A 16535-nucleotide genomic window follows, 5' to 3' on the forward strand; every position below is an offset into this window, starting at 1 on the left:
AGCTTGCGATAGTACAATCAGAAGCAGTCAGTTACAGACCTGAACTGAGGGGACGCAATAATTTAGAATAAATCTTGAGTTGACTGGTAAACAACCAAGTGAAAAGAACAACCCAAGTGGAGCGAGTGTGAACAGATTCATTTCAAAATAACATGGCATATTCAGCAACACAATGATGAAAGCAAGCAAATTCTTACACCTAGTATGTAGAGTTGTGGTGAGAAAATAAAGAAGTTATTTAATATCTCTAGGAAAGGCGAAGGAAAAAGTTAGAGAAAAAAAGTGTTCGAGTTTGGAGACAACCTTCAGGAGGAAGTCATCATCACGGTTGACATATATACATACACTCTGCACAGAGCTATAAACATAAAAGAGTGCCTTGTGTAGGTTCCATTACATACATCTGTAACTGAAGCTGTGTATAGTACTCATGCGATTTCACGATGGACAACTCGTCATCAGTGTAGACAAGGTACTTCACGTAGCACTTCTTTTTCGTGCAGTCCACAATAGGTAGACCCTCCCTGGAATATGGGAACTTTATCTCGGCAACAGGTGTCTCCCCATTCATGGAAAGCAATCCATCAGGGCTGCACCATAGCCACGGCTGGTGTTGGAGCCAGTCACAAGTCCAGACTGGAAAGTAATGCTATGTACTACATTCCAGAGAGAGCAAATGCGAGAGCAAATTTTATACCTAAAAAATGCTGTTGTGCCGCAAGTGCTTTCCGATCAATGCTTTCCGTCTGTATCCCTGAAACAAACAAAACTGGCAAATGCCCCAAATTATGTGCTACAAATTCAACATCAACAAAACACTGAGGATACACCACATCACAATCTTCATTACAGAGCATGCTACCATATTGTAGAATTGCAAATTGATAGTTCTGTGCTGGACGATAATATACCATAGGATGTGGCCCGGCTCGACAATGTCTTTTCAGAAAGCATGCGTGTCACTAGGCTGTCAAAATCCTTCCTCCTTGCTCCTGTGCTTGATATGCGGTATTTCCGCTCTGCATTCCATCTGGAGGTAATATAGAGCTATATTCAAAGACACTTGGGTATATCAGAAATGTTACTTGCTAACATAACGCATGCAGATTAGCGGGAAATATGAAAAGCTTACTGTGTGCATCGACTCTGGCCAGATGTTCTTACTGCTATGCTCAGAGGGTCTTCATGCAGTGCAATCTTTGTTTCAAAAAAGGTGACGACCTCATTACTCAAGCCCTCCACGGGACGCGCCGCTATAAAGCTACCCCCGGCATGTTTCCTGGGATGCCGTAATGGAACACTGTGCGTGTCTCTGTCATAACCTTTAGGAGATCACATAGCTTCTCCTTTTGTGCTCCCATTACTACATTGTCCACAATGCCATTCAGGACCTGTTTACAGTCCCACTGCAGGACTCCACTCTGTTCAGACTCAAGGACCTCAACGAGTGGACAAACTGTGCCTGGGTACCTCGGAAGGGTTTCACCAGGCGGTTTTCTTTTTGCAGCGGGAGGACATGCGGTTGATGTAACTGTGAGGAAAATATTACAAAAACAACGAGAAATATATCAGTTGCAAGCGGTTTATTACGAAGGGTGTAGTTCCGTATCGGGACCACTCGTTTTTAAAAATTACTGAAACGGTTAGGAAAGTAAATATTGCATAGAAGTGGAAGAAGATCATATACTGAATCTAAAAATGTAAGAATTATAAAATTCTGTGGACTAGAAGTTTTTTTATATGCATTAAACAACCCCATCTGATTCACTTTTAGCGCAGGAGAAACACGGGAATGCTAAGCCTAACGGATTCGAAACTTGCCGTCTTGCGAAAGGTAGGGTCGTTGAAATGGGCTAAATCACCTCACTTTAGTGAGGTTGGGTTAAGTTAGGTTCTACAGATTGGGGGGGGGGGTCTGGGGGGGCGCCGCCCCCCCAGGCACGCACTAGGCGGTGCGGGCGTCGAGACTGTGCCTCGGGTTAGGTCAGTAAGGTCCTCAGCCAAGATGGCGGATCGCCATCAAGAAACCGGCGATAAAATTTAATTTTTATACATTTTACGCTATATACGAGGGACATTCCTGTTGAATTTCGTTACTAATTACTTCCTCTTTCACGTAAAAGCGTTAGATTTTTGTTTTTATTCGTTTTTCTTTAAAAAAAGCCAGTGGTCCGATACGGAACTACATCCAAAATGCTGAAGAATTATCAGTGACAGAATAGGCAACAACCAACGATGCAGCAGAGTACGCCAGTAGCTTCCAGCAGGGAGATATCATTGGCAAACGATCAACGGTGCAGTAGAGTAGAGTACACCAGCAGCACAATAGAGAAAGATCACTGCCAAATGCTCAACGATGCAGTAGAGACGACTGCAGCCTCATCAGCTCTAAAGACCACAATATGAAAGATCTCAACACGAGCTCTTGTCTAAAGGAGAGCACACTGTTCACATACTGTACATACGTACTTGGAAATATGTCGGCGATACGCTTTGTCATGTCACGCTGCGGCTTTGAGCTTGACTTGCCACACTTCTGTGGGGTCACTTCTTCTTCTTTGTTCAGGTAGCAGCACACTGCTGCCCCGTGCTTAGATTTTCCCGCTATTCCAGCTTGACAGGTGCACGACGCAGCCTGCACTGTTCACGGGCACTTGGACACCTGTGATGGAAAGGTACCGGAATCGTGTTACATCACAACTTTGAGCGCGAGGAAAATGTGCATTCAATGATTTTTCTGATTAGATATATCATATTGATGTGCAGTTTCCATATATTACGTGAGGTCACGTCGACTCCCATCGATCCGGACGTCATAAACGACGCTGTCCTTCACTTGCGAAATGCACTTCGCTTTGACGACGATTTCGTCTCCGTCCGATGCTTCTTCGACGCCAAAAACATGTTTGACGAGTAACTGGCCCTCCGAAAGGTTTGATTCTCTGAAAAAATCGTTAAGGGCCTCCAGGTTTTCGACCCAATAAAAGAAGCGATACATTGCTCCTTACACAGAGCGAAATCCGAGAAATCGAAACACTATTGAGTGCGGACCAATGTTTCCATTTGCTTCCACATGCGGCGCTGTCTCCCGCTGATCGCAACGCCGCCTGGCCGAGAGCTACAGGCCTATAACCTTCTGTGTCTCTGTTTCCTTCCTTTTTGTTTGTTTGTCTTTTCTATTGGGAATAGCAAGCCTAGAGTATGACTAACCTTTCCCTTCCTTTTTATCATCATTAAACATACCTCCCCAGGGCGGGCGAGAGATTTACGGGCCCCGGAGATGGGTATTGCGCGGGCCCCCTCGTCACGCCTCGATAACACAGTGCAAGTATTCCTTCTTTATATGAGTACGACAGGCCCTGGGTCGTGCGGGCCCCTGAAGTGACACGGGCCCCGGGGCATCATCCCGCGCTGCCCTACCCTTTCGCCGGCTCTGAACGCCGGTCTCGCGGGACAATGCCGGATGAGTGTGAGTTCAAAAGTGTTTTTTGCTACTAAAAAAGTTTACATGAAACTTTGTGAGATAAATGTACAAGGGACGTACTATCAAATGCGATTTGTCTCATATTTTTGTCAGGACCGCCTCAGTGTGCAATTGACGGCTGAATATGTCGTAAAAAATAAATATTTGCAAAATTTATTATTTCTATGCGTATCTTCCGAGTCTGCACGCCTCAATATATTTTAACACGTTCTATGCCTCCTACACAACAGCGCTAAATAGTTTACACAGCTATGAAAAAAACGCAGAGTTGCGTAAAAAAAATCAGATTTCTCGAAATTTTAGTTTTCTCGGGTCATAAACTCTGGATAAAAAGTCTCCATCAACCTTCAATGGGTCTAGGCACGAAACTACTATGCTTTCCCTTCACTCATGGGAACAATCGACCACAATTCATTTGAAAGACATCGGGGATGGTCGAGCGCAATGACTAGGACGTTTGGCATGGAATGACCCTTCTGCGTCAAGATAATGCGAGATGCTACCGAAGGAAAACGTTCACCCGCCCTCCTGTTTCCTCCTCTGTCTCCTTTCAGATAACTTGGCATTGCAACCGCGATACCGTTATCAGGAGGAGGCTGGAAAAGGAGAAGTGAAAGGGCAGGTACATGGCCTCCTCGCATCGCTTCTTTTGGAGATCTGAGCGCATCTGCCAATTTGCGGGCCGCGATAGGACGGTTTCCTCAACTTTTTTTCTTCCGGCTATTACTTTTGCAGTAGTGAATGCATTTCGCGCTAGAATGAGGTAAATACTACCATGCACTTTGTTTCTGTAATAAAAAAAAGCAAAGAAAAAACGTCAGGTTGACTTGGAAAATTTCGGAGTTCAATTCGTAAGTGCTCAGAAGTGATGGCAAAATCTCCCCTGAGATAAATGGCGTTGATCCCATAATGCTCAGAGAAACAAATTTTTCAATATAATTTTATGACACGTTATGTAAACCACCCTGTATAATAGCGGTATTATGGGCCATCCTAGGAAGTGTATGTACGGAAGATGATCTTGTTGCGGACCACAATCGACAGGACCATGCACGTAGCGACAGGCGAGCTCAAATAAAGAGCTCTATCGCAACTGTCGTTGATTTGATGCCTGTGTAACTTGCTTCATATCTGCGACATTTTTACTCGCATGTACGGAGTAAGAGTAAATAGATACCGAGCGAATAACCTGAAACGTTAAGAAAGGCAGTCGAATCCTGTGTGTAGGTGTGTTCTTTTTGCCTTTCTTTTTTCTTCGTACTCCAAACCCTGCATGTGAAAATAAGCTTAAATGATGGAGGAAAACATTCAAACGACCGCTGACATTTTCGTACGGCAGTCAGCCCTGAGGCAAAACTGTCAAGACACTGACTGAGTCAAAGAACGTGCAGAGGTCTTCACCTGCCATGCAGGAAATGCTCACCTATACTAGCAACTGGACAAGGGAAGAAAATTTTGCGAGACGCACTTTCCCTACTGACCGACCCCCTCGTGTGAGCATAGACAAATGGTATCGTTTCTGGGGCTTCTGTTTTATCGCTCAGTGTGCTTCGCAATACCGATCTCGAAGAGAAGCTCTTGCATCTTCTTCACCCCTGGCGCCTTCTGTGCTTACCAACATCGACGCACATGATGCTCGACTGTTTTTATGAAAGTGTAATTTCTACATAAGCACAGATTGTCATTGCGTAGATTATTACATCACGTTATGGCTTCTGAGAATGCACTATTTGGTCGCTATTCACCATATTCTACAACGAGAGGGAGAATACATTTTGTCGTTGACAGAGCATCCGAAAGCGTCCGAGAACTCCAACATGTTTCTCGTTGCAACATTGCAGAGGATTTCGCCTAAGGAGGTATCACCGAATTTCACACCAATCACATTGGAAAGCTGACCGACGTTTTGGCAGTGATGGTAACAGAAACTTGTGAAGAAAAGTTGAGGGCTCGACAGGTCCACCCCCTGGAGCCTTTCCATTTTGTGCGACTCTTGCATCGCAGCCTCAAGCGCAAAAAACGCCAATCGTAGTCCAGAACTTGTCGCAACCACATCAGGAAGGACATGCGCTAAGTCTTTCGTGTCGTTGATGAATTGCCGCAGTTGAGCGGCGAAGCACTGCGCACGTTGTTGGTAGTTCCTGCGAACGAAACGCTGTCTCATCGGTAAGTTCATCAATGAGCAGAAACCATAAGGCCTAACAGGAAGCAGGAAAGGATAAAAGGATAAGCGACTCCCGCATTTTGTCGGCAGCTGCGTGCATGCTGCTGCGTTGTTTGTGTTTTGTTGTCTCTTGCTATTCGACCTCAGTGTGTCAATGCGTTATGTGTTTGTCACTTTAATTACTCGCACGCTTAACGGCCGATACAATATCGTAACTATATGATGGTGCGCTTTGCCGGATTTGTAACGTAGGAGGTTAAATTAGCTTACTTGAGCGTATCGTTTGTCCACCATCTTCTGGACCTTCCTGAACCGTCTATCTGTCCACCTGCCCAGTCAAAAGCGCGCGTGTATTCTCGTACAATCATGGTACCTAATCCAGCGTAGTTGAGAGTCACCGGGACGCCATACGAGTAAACAGGTCTTGTCAGGACATCAACATTTACATGCAAGACATTGATTAAGTTGTCGTAGTGAACACTGAAATCCAATTGGTAAGTACGGGTCACGTTTTCGACGAGAAGCCCCAGTGCCTGCCTCAACGCTAACCAGTTGTCTACGAATGACGGCGTCATGTCTGGAATTCTCGAGTAGCGCTCGAAGTCAGGCTCCTTGGCGTCGAATATAAACAACCTTGGAAGCTCTTCCTTGAGTGACTTCAGCTTCGAAAACGCCCGCATACGTGTCGTCGCGTCCATCCAGACAGCCAATCTCAGCTTGTCTTCGAGTACCTTACGTAGATTCCTTGCAATATCAGTGACATCATGCACGGCTTTTGGAGACAGGAGAACCTTAGTAACAAGGCCTTTCCATTGCGGAACCAAGAGGCTTCGAACGAGTGTCTGACAGTAGATGTGCACATCGGTTGCCCCGCACTCCCCTGATGGCCACAGTAACTGCGTTTCTGTAAGCTGTCGGAACTCATACGACGTCCTGCATCCAAGTGACTGAATGAAACGCCAATTGACGTACCATGACGCGCTACCATTGTGCGCGTTGAGGAACAGAAGAGCAACAAATGATTTGAAATAGAGTGGACTGTATATGTACACCGAGCTGGTAGCCCTGATACGGTTACCGAGATGGTGGTACTTGGCGAATGGCTCCAGCCACATCTGATACGTTGTCCCTGGAAATATGGTCAATATCTTTGTCCACTGGATGGCGACGTACCCAGTATCCAAGGGCATCTCACTTAGCTTGGTCTCAAATGAAAGGACTGCTGCCGCTAAGTCCACATAGTTCCCATCGTGATCACCGCCAATCATCCTGGCTACCTCCTGTACAAGGGACATGTAAGCGGGACGGACGTTCTTCGCCAAAATCGGGGGCTTATACGGCTTCAGCACAACCGACATCTGCCTGTTCGCTTCTTCGTGCAGTTCATAGCGGAACATAATATTCAGTCGCCATCGAATGTCTAGCTCCAAGACATAATCAAAGAACTCTACAATGTCTGGTACATCTAGTTCTGGCCAATTCTGGTAATGCACCTTCAAGAACCTTCCTATCGACTTCATGCTGTTGCCCTCTGTGTACTGACTGCTAGTGCAAGAACGATATAGGGCGGTGATCTTATCGATCTGAGACTGGTTTCGTCGAGGAACGGGTGCTGACTCCAAAGCCAACATAAGCATCTTTTTTACATTGTTTTCAGCCTCGGCCAACACGCTACGTAGGTAGATGTTGTCCTTGGGTGGATGCGTCCGTTCCCAACCATCACAGACGAACCGGTAAAAGTTGTGACAGGGTGCTATCTCCTGGCTGATAGTCCTTACCAGCTGTTTTGATGCGTCGGCACAAGCTGCAGTGGAGCACGCTTCCTTCTCGAGCGCGATTGGTTCCTCGTATGGTTCTGAATCAAGTGGTTGTGCACGTTTAGGGTTCGTCTTTAGAAGCACGACGGTGATGGCAGTAACAGTCACAACGGCAAAGCATATTGCCGATGTGTAAATGACGATTCCGCCTGGCCGTGAAATGGTGGACATGCTGGACAAGCAATACAGGCGGTGGAAAGCGAACGGAAGATTATCAGCCACTTTCTTCTTCTTCAACAACAAAAAAGTGGCGCATAGCTCATTGGAACGCGCAGGGAACGCTGATTTAATCATGAGAATTTAGCACACTATAAAAAAACGTTGAGTAGATGACCTATAGGAGATGATTCAGACGATGGTGTCAGATAAGCAGCGTCCAGAAGGACGGCCAAACGAGAGGATGGCAGAAAGCACGAGGGGAATGCCATGCGAACGAAGCGGACGACCAAGAAGGTGTTCTTATTTCTTATTCCTCTCACTTTATGTGGGATTGACCATTGACTAACTATGGTTCTGGCCACGATGAGGATGACGGCTAATGCCAGAAAGAGTGATACGCTACGTTAGGGATTAAGCGCCATTGTCAGCGTGAAGCACGAGCCAGGGGCCCGCGAAAGGTTTTTCTTCTTCGTGAAGTGACTGTTGTTTGACGCCATGGGCCAACGTGCCGTGACGTTATCTATTTCATCTGAGTTTCTGGGAATAAAACAACTTGAAAACTGACATGGCCGACAGTTTAAAGAACGACCTTCAAGGCACACAGTTGGTATCAGAGTTAACCTGAACGCCATTCCGGCCTGCGGTCCCTGCTGGTGCTTAGAAGAAACAACGGCAGAGGGTGTTTAGGTCATCTCATTCTAGTTAGAGGGGTGACCATCGTTATGAAGGCGTTGTTTTCTGCTAGGCGCTGCCAGGGTTGCTCTCTTTCCGCTTCGCAGGCTGGAGCGGCGTTCAAGTTAGCTTGGACGCGAGCTGTACGTAGCACTCACCAAGCATTCAGGGTGAACGATATTCATGAAGATTCCCAGGATTTAAGAAGATTGAGTTTGTCGCCGGAAGGTATATTTAGAACTCACGAGGAAGCCATGACAGACGCATCGGCGAATGAGGACGACGTCCGGTACTGGTTGATGCACATCAAGAACTCGAGACTCAAATGAAGGTCTTACAAGAGCAGGAACGACAAATACGTCTCAACCGAACGGCCGTCGTGAACTGTTTCCTACTCTCACACGCAGGGGCGGATCCAGGGAAGATCATCGGGGGGGGGGGGGGGGTCGCCATGTAAGACGGCGAGCTGCTGCGCTTTCATTTCACACCAGAACTTTATTTATGATCTACATGTTGCGAAGCTTAGCAAGCTGTAGAGGAACGCCACCTTAGTCCCTTACAAAAACATGCTCTTAGTCCGTTCAAAACAACGCATAACTGAAGGTTCTTGGTAACTGGTGCTACACCGGTATCTATTTGTCTTGCTCTATACGTATGTCTAAACAGCAGAAAAATATGTCCTACCATTTTCGTAACGTGCTGTCTCTTTGTGAAGCTGAGTGAGGACGCCTTAGCGTTGTAGACTCCAGGCAGCCACTGACCCCCCCCCCCCCCAAACGTCAAATCGCTGTCTTTATCCACTGTGCAGTGTCCGGCGCGTTCCGCGCGCTGAGAGGAGGCGAATGTGATTCCTCCTCGCACCACCTGCGTCTTCGCTCCTTTTTAGGCAATGAAGTGTTCGTCAGCGAGTATATGTCATGCCCTTCGCGCAATCTTGGGGTGAAGGGCGCACGCGGGATTGGCGGGAAAACGGAGCGTGCGGCAGGAAAATCTGCCGGAATGGGGGGTAGAGGTATGTTTCGGGGGGGGGGGGGGGTTCCGCCCCTGCTCACACGGAAGCAGTCTGCCTACGGTAAATGCTATCATCAGCAACACACGCAGTCAAAGCCTTCATCGACACAGGAGCGAATGTGCCGATCATCGACCCTAAAGCACTGCCACCAAACGCCACGACAGAACCATGGAACAGCGACAAAGCTCTTCACGTCTTAAACGGAACCCTCAACCCGGAGCTCTGCACAACACTCGATGTCGAAGTGGGCATCACTCGCGCGCAGCTATCGAAGATGTGGATGTCAAAGGGGAAAAAATAGCCAGAGCTCTTTGGCTGCACGCAACGTGTATGTTTCTAAGTGCTCAAACGTCGACATGCCAGTACTGGACAGCTGGTTCGGCCTTATTGGGCCATCGTCAGCAGTACACAGGCAGGCAACGTTTCAGCGCCTGGCGTCAGAAGGTCATGCGGCGCGTGATTCCTCACGTCAGGGTGTGTGACTCACCACTGAAAGCCCAGAGCAAAGTCAGTGAAGTATGTAAGGAAAATATTACGACGTTTGACGAAAAAATGGCGACGTTTCAGCACTTACAAACATACACTTTACGAGCAGCCAAAGAGCTGCGGCTAATTTTTTTCCTTGCATACTTCACTGGCTTTTCACGTGGCTTTCAGTGGTGAGTCGCACACCCTGACGGGAGGAATCATGTGCCGCGTGACCTTCTGACGCCACCCGCTCAAACGTTGCCTGCCTGCGTACTGCTCACGATGGCCCAATAAGGCCGAAACAGCTGTCCAGTAGTGGCATGGCGACGTTTGAGCACTTACAAACATACACTTTAGGTGCAGCCAAAGAGCTCCGTCTAGTTTTTTTCCTTACGTACTTCACTGGTTTTGCATTGGGATTTGAGTGGTGAGTCGCACACCCTGACAGGAGGAATCACGTGCCACGTGACCTTCTCACGCCACCCGCTCAAACGTTGCCTGCCTGCGTAATGCTAAGGATGGCCCAATATAAGGCCGAAACAGCTGTCCAGTACTGGCATGGCGACGTCTGAGCACTTACAAACATAGTGCTATCAAGTCTTCCATCTCCCGTGGATATCATTCTCGGATCTGACTGGCGACAAATTGCTAACGTTGACGTCGTATTCCACAAATCCAATGACGTCACGATTGTTCACGTTTCTAAGTTTCTAAGTTCACGTTTCTAAGCCGTCGGTGATTTTTTCAGCCATCATTAACCTGCTGAGACCAGAGTAGGCGAAACCTTCATCGCATCATTCTGCGAGCAAAGACCTGTTGCAGTTCACACCGCCATATGAGGCGTCCCGGCATTGTAGAACTACGAGCAAAGCAAGGCGACCCCAACAGACCTTTACTAGAGCGTACGATAGTGCAACACGTTCAATGTCTTCCGATGCAACTCCACAACGACGATCAAAACTTCAAGATATACTTCTGAGGAATCACGCCTCATGTTGACGACGAAAACAAGCTAGGACTTTGTCCTCCTACAGAACACGCTATCAACCTCAGAGACGACATTCCAGTTGTTGCAGCCAGGCCCTACCGATGCAGCCCAGCCGACTGCGAATTTATGAAAAATCAAGTTCAAGACTACATGAACAAAGGGGACGTAATGCCTTGCAAAAGCATGTACGCAGCGTCTTATTCCATCGTAATTAGTCAACCACACCACCCTACAACCCCGAAGCACGACTGCAGGAACCTCCCCGCAAAAACTATATCCGAGCCGTACTCAATGCCAATTATTGAAGATGTATTGGATGAAATCATGCATAACGGATCGATATACTATACGGTCATTGATATCAAACCAGCGTTTCTCACAATACGGATAAAAGAAGACGATATCCACAAAACGGCATTCGTAACTCCTGACGGGAAGTACGAATATAATCGTATGGCATTTGTATTTCATATACAGCGCCTCATACTATGAAGATGGTAATGCGACTCAGTTTCGCGTGTCTTCCCAGTACAGCTGTCTACATGGATGACGACGATCAAGGTGCATTCGCAATACAAGAGGTCCTGGAACTACTTCATGTGATACTTCAGCGCATTAGGACCAATGAACTACGAATGGACATTGAAAAATGTTAGTTTATACGAGATCAAGTTTTATTTCTCGGATACGCGATTACTAGAGAAGGAACGATCCCGCACACCAACAGAGTCAGTGAGGTGTACAAGTTCCAGCCATCACGGAGCCCGAAATGCCTGTGCTCGTTTTTACAGTTTTTTAATCGTTTCAGGAAGTTTATCAATAACTATTCCTCAATATCACCGTCCACTGCGTAAACCCCTGCAAAAGACGCCCAGTTCAGATGGACGCCGGAGCATCAATCAACTGGAGCGAGTCATCAAGCAGCCTTCAGTTTTGGCGAAATTCGACAGTACATGCCCAAGAACAGTCTACACCGACACAAGCCAAGTCGGACTAGGAGCAATGCTAACCCAGAAGCAAGATGAAAGGGAAAGAGTAATCGAATATGGAAGTTTTGGGCACTCAACAGTCACAACTCAAGACTACACTTCAACGTACTTGAATGCATGGCACTACACTGGGCCTTTACTGAAAATTTCGTAATCTACCTCAGAGGAGCGCCTCGTTTTATATTGGTCACCGATGACCTCCGCCCCACCTACCTTGCTCAAAAGGGAGCTGAAAACAGAAGGTTTGTACGCTGGATCCTCGCAGAATACCAGTTCAACATTGTTCACCGTTCAGACAAAGAAAATCGTGCAGCAGACGCACTTTCCCGATTACCTGAACAACAACGCTACCCGGAAGCTCTCAACAAGAAAGGTACGGCAGGGCACTCACTAGAAGGTTTTGCAGTTATCACGAGTAAGGGCTGCCACCTCCGTGAGTTACTGGAGTCGGTGAAGGCTGCCATAAGCTTATGCCAATGGCTCACACCGTGTATTCTCCATACAAGACCGACAACGGAATGCTCACGAAAGTTCTAATCACTAAGGGTCAGAGATTTCCCTACACCCCCATTGATTTTTTGCAACCCCCCCCTTGAAATTTCTGAGCTGTCCAATACAACTCAGCTGCCAGTATCCAGAAACATATGTCGATATACATATACCCCCCTCCCCCTTGGAAGCTCGGTTCCCCCACAGAGGTCGATTTCTGGGGAGACATTACTGCTGAGGAGACAGCATCCCCATGTATAGTCGTACCAACGACGCTGCGTGACATGGTTATTCGTTTATGCCTCGACCAGACCGGCCACATGGACATTGAGAAAAAGATATGGATCAGCTGAAAACGAGATATTGATAGCCATCGATGGTAAGGGACATCAGTCGTTCGTTCCTGCAATGCGTGCCAACGGATCAACGAGCGAACTACTCGCTTGAAGGGATGTTTGTCACCAAGAAGTGTACCTGGAATCGCGAACACGGTTACTTCGCTGGATCATTTGGGACCCCTCGTTCCCAGAGATGTACTCTGTCACGTCCTTATATGTATCGACCACACGACCAGATACATCGATGCCGTTCCGGTACCTAGTACTGCAGCAACCCGCTACATGGAATTTCTTACGAAACGGAGGATTTCCTCGCTTTGGTATTCCGGAGGTTGTTCTGACCGATCAAGCTCGGGGATTCATGAACCGGAAGGTCTCGTCGTTGCACAAAAGGCTCTGAACCGTAGATGTGAATTATCCCTCTGACTGGCTGTCGGAGACGTAGACCCACGAGTGCCAACAGCATAAGAGAGGGTTTAATCCCTTTCAAGTTCCTTTTATAGCCAATGTCACAGCACAGGTTGCCAACTCCAAACCTGTCAACACACACAACGGGCAGCGCCCTCTACATCCCCCCCCCCCTTTGTCCGAAGGGAGTTCTAAGTCCACAAATTATAATTCTAAGTTCAGAAGTTCTGAATTCACAAGTCAAAACGCTGAGGTCTAACGACCAGTCGACCACTCCGCGTTCTCAGGCCTTCACTGGGAATGTCTCGTTCTTGGGTTTCTTCTCTGGTACTCTCCTGCGGTGTCGCGCTGTCAACCTCGTGGTTAGGAGGTCCTACCGTCCACTGTTCTTCCTGCTCGAATGGTACCAATTAAGTTTCTTCGATTTCTCTGGAGTATATATGGTGCCATCTTCAATTTCCACTACGAACGACCTTGGGCGCTGAGCGGGGCTTAGTACGACTGCCGGTACCCTCTCTGGCTGCACCCACACTCGATCTCCGTCTTGCAGTGGGGGAAGTCCTCTCGCCAGATGTCAGCAGTTAAAGTTGCTTGCCTGCTGCCTCTTATAGCTCTCCTTTGCAGCCGCTGTCTTCAGGCTAACCGATGTCGGCTATAGTGCCTCTTCCCTCCTTGGTAGCTTCGTCCTCAGTCTTCGTCCCATTAACAGTTGAGCAGGACTGTAGCCCAACACTCCTGGTCTGTTACGATAGCTCAATAATGCTAAATAGGGATCCTCTGCTTTACGCAGCAGATTCTTCACGGTGCGTACCATACGTTACTTCTCCATTACTGTGGGGAAAATTGGGGCTGCTGGTCCTGTGCCATACCTCATACGAATCCATGAAATGTGAAAATTCTCTTGACTGAAGTGGCGGTCCGTTGTCAGTTTTTGGAATTCCATGTCTACCGAACACACTCTTCATCACTTGCATCACAGCGCGGGCGGTAGTGCTTTTGAGCGTGATCACTTCGGGATACCTCGAGTAGTAGTCCACCATTAAAAGAAATCTCTGTCCGTTGAGATGAAACAGGTCTGCACCAAGCACTTCCCTAGGATAGCTGGGAAGAGCTGAACTGATCAAAGGCTCCGCCGGTTTGCTGCGATAGGAAGCACACTGTTCACATCGTGCCACAAATGCAGTGATATCCGTGTTGACTCCGGGCCACCACACGGACTCCCGGGCGCGTGCCTTGCATCTATTGACCCCTTGGGTGCGGTGTTGTTCTGGGAAAGAATTTTTCTTTCGAATTGGTGTCCTCCATGAAACAGTTTTAAGACGGTGGGACGTAATGAAGCTGGAATAACTATCCGTGTTCCATTGACCAAGAGACCCTGACAAACTGAGAGGTCCTCCAAAACGTTGACATACTTTGTAAGATGCAGTGGTAGCCGGTCCTTGCGTGGAAACCCTCGCTTGCAGAGTGACTTCAACAGGCTGCGCTCTCCGTCCGTCGACTGGGCTCTTTGCAGGTCAACAGTTTGCAGGGATACGCTTTCCCAGGCCTCCTGCAAGGCTTCCATAGCGAACCGCTCCACCACGTCCGACGAACGGGATGTTTTTGGTGATTGCGTGGGTACACGCGATAAGGTATCTGCAGTAGCGGGAAGCTTTCAAGGGATATGCTTCATCTGGAATTGATACCGCATGACTTTCAACCTCAGTCTCTGGATGCGTGGAGGCATCACGTCCAAATCCACCTTCGTGAAAAGCGACACTAACGGCAGGTGATCCGTTCCCACGTCAAAACCCAGTCCTCTTAAATACTCATCGAACCGTTGAATGGCCCACACTACAGCCAGTGCTTCTTTTTTGACTTGACTGTGCCGTTGTTCAGTAGCTGTCATGGCCCTTGAGGCAAAGGCTACCGGGCGAATTTCCCCAGAAGGTTGCTGCTGCAGGAGAACCGCACCCAAACCAAACGAGCTTGCGTCAGCGGAGACTGTAGTTGGGTAAGCAGGGTGATATTGTCCGGACGGCATCCGCCCGCCATACAGCGGCCCGAAGTAATCAGCTCCTTTAATTTCTCGAAAGCCGACTGCTGCTGATGGGACCATGTCCAGGCTGCGTTTTTTCCAAGAAGGGCTCTGATGGGTGCTGTCACCTCTGCCAGATGTGGAAGAAAGCGTCCCAAGTGGTTCACCATACCCAACAGTCTTCTTACACCTGCCACGTCTGTCGGAGCTGGCATGTCTTTCGCTGCCTTGACGTTGCTTGGAGCTGGGCAGATTACTTCTGCCGAAACTTGTACTCCGAGAAAGGAAACGTTTGACCGACGGAAGCAGCATTTTTCTTGGGATTCCTCTGCACGCTTGACTTGATAAAAACCTGATGTCGCGTCCAATTTTGAAAACACTGTCCACCTCCCAAAAGTCTCAGCACCTGGTCAACAGTCGGCAGATCATGGCGTTCTCGCAGAACCGCACGGTTCAGTTTAGTGAGATCAATACACAGTCTGTGGCCTCCATTGGCTTTTGGAACCACCACCAACCTGCGCACCACGGCGTGGGTGTGTCGACCCGACGGACTACCCCGTCCTCTTCAAGCTTGACCAGTTCCTTCTTGATCACTTCACGGAGCCTAATGGGTATACGTCTTGTCACACAAAGCGAAAAGGGGACTGCGTCTGGCTTCAGCAGTATCTTGTATTCGGTCGAAAGAGTTCCAAGCCTTGAACAAAGTATCTTTTGACTGAAAGATCTTGTCTACGAACTTGATAAATCCGAGCGCCTGGATAGCTGGCAAGCCTAGAAGAGGCACACAGAGGGACCTGACCACGTACAAGAGCTGCTGAGAGGACTTTCCTTTCCACAGAAGTGTTGCTGTGAACGAACCGAGCACTTCTAGTGGTTGCTGTCCAGGACCTGACAGAACGTTGTCGACCTTGTCGATAACCGATGGGAGTCAAATGTCTCTGGAACTGCGGTCACCTCCGTTCCCGAATCGATCTTGAAAACATCAGTATAGTTATTAGCCGTTATTTCTGTGTATCTGGCCTTTCCGGAGTCCTCTACTGCATGCAGGTCCAACAAGTCCACATTCTGCCTTCTTTTCCTCCCACGGCATACATCTGCAAAGTGACCTTTCTTCTTACAGTAGTTACACTGTGAATGGCGAGCTTCGGATAGTCCAGCAGTCACGACGGCAGAACTTTTGCTCTTACGAGGGCACGCCGGAGAGACAGCACGACACGATGCCATCCGCAGAATCGTCGACGGAGGATGAATTGCCATCATCGCCGTCACCTGGCCGCGTGAGAAACCTTCTTTATGTGTACCGAAAATGTTGAGAGCCTCACAGCTGAAATGTGGCATTGCTCCTTCAGTTCAGACGTACTTGTGGCAAATGCGTGCCGATGCCGACGGCAGAGGAATACCTTTCTTGCCGCGAAGTGAACGAGGCGGTACTGAAGTAGCGCAGCGGTTGCATTACATGAAATCAGTACTTTGAAATACTGTGCCTGGACACTGAGTTGCTCCAGGTGCCCTACTGCTACGTGAGAGAAA

General features: G+C 48.1%; 1 protein-coding gene across 1 annotated transcript; it reads right to left on the reverse strand.

Moving 5' to 3' along the window:
• Nucleotides 1–5096: 5096 nt before the first annotated feature.
• On the reverse strand, nucleotides 5097–7679 carry LOC135383562 (endothelin-converting enzyme homolog). The gene is made up of 2 exons (XM_064612974.1): nucleotides 5919–7679; nucleotides 5097–5625 (listed from the first exon to the last, which is right to left on the reverse strand). Exons 1-2 carry the CDS (start codon nucleotides 7634–7636, stop codon nucleotides 5226–5228), a joined length of 2118 nt encoding a protein of 705 aa, XP_064469044.1. The 5' UTR covers nucleotides 7637–7679; the 3' UTR covers nucleotides 5097–5225.
• Between the last annotated feature and the right edge of the window lie 8856 nt (nucleotides 7680–16535).

This window comes from Ornithodoros turicata, chromosome 2, assembly GCF_037126465.1.
Source record: "Ornithodoros turicata isolate Travis chromosome 2, ASM3712646v1, whole genome shotgun sequence".
Classification (NCBI taxonomy): Eukaryota; Metazoa; Arthropoda; class Arachnida; order Ixodida; family Argasidae; genus Ornithodoros; species Ornithodoros turicata.

Coding starts and splice junctions, on each gene's coding strand:
- LOC135383562 (XM_064612974.1), bottom strand. CDS start 7,636: ATGTCCACCATTTCACGGCCAGGCGGAATCGTCATTTACACATCGGCA. Junction 5,626..5,918: donor TGGACAAACGATACGCTCAA/GTAAGCTAATTT, acceptor TTTCGTTCGCAG/GAACTACCAACAACGTGCGC.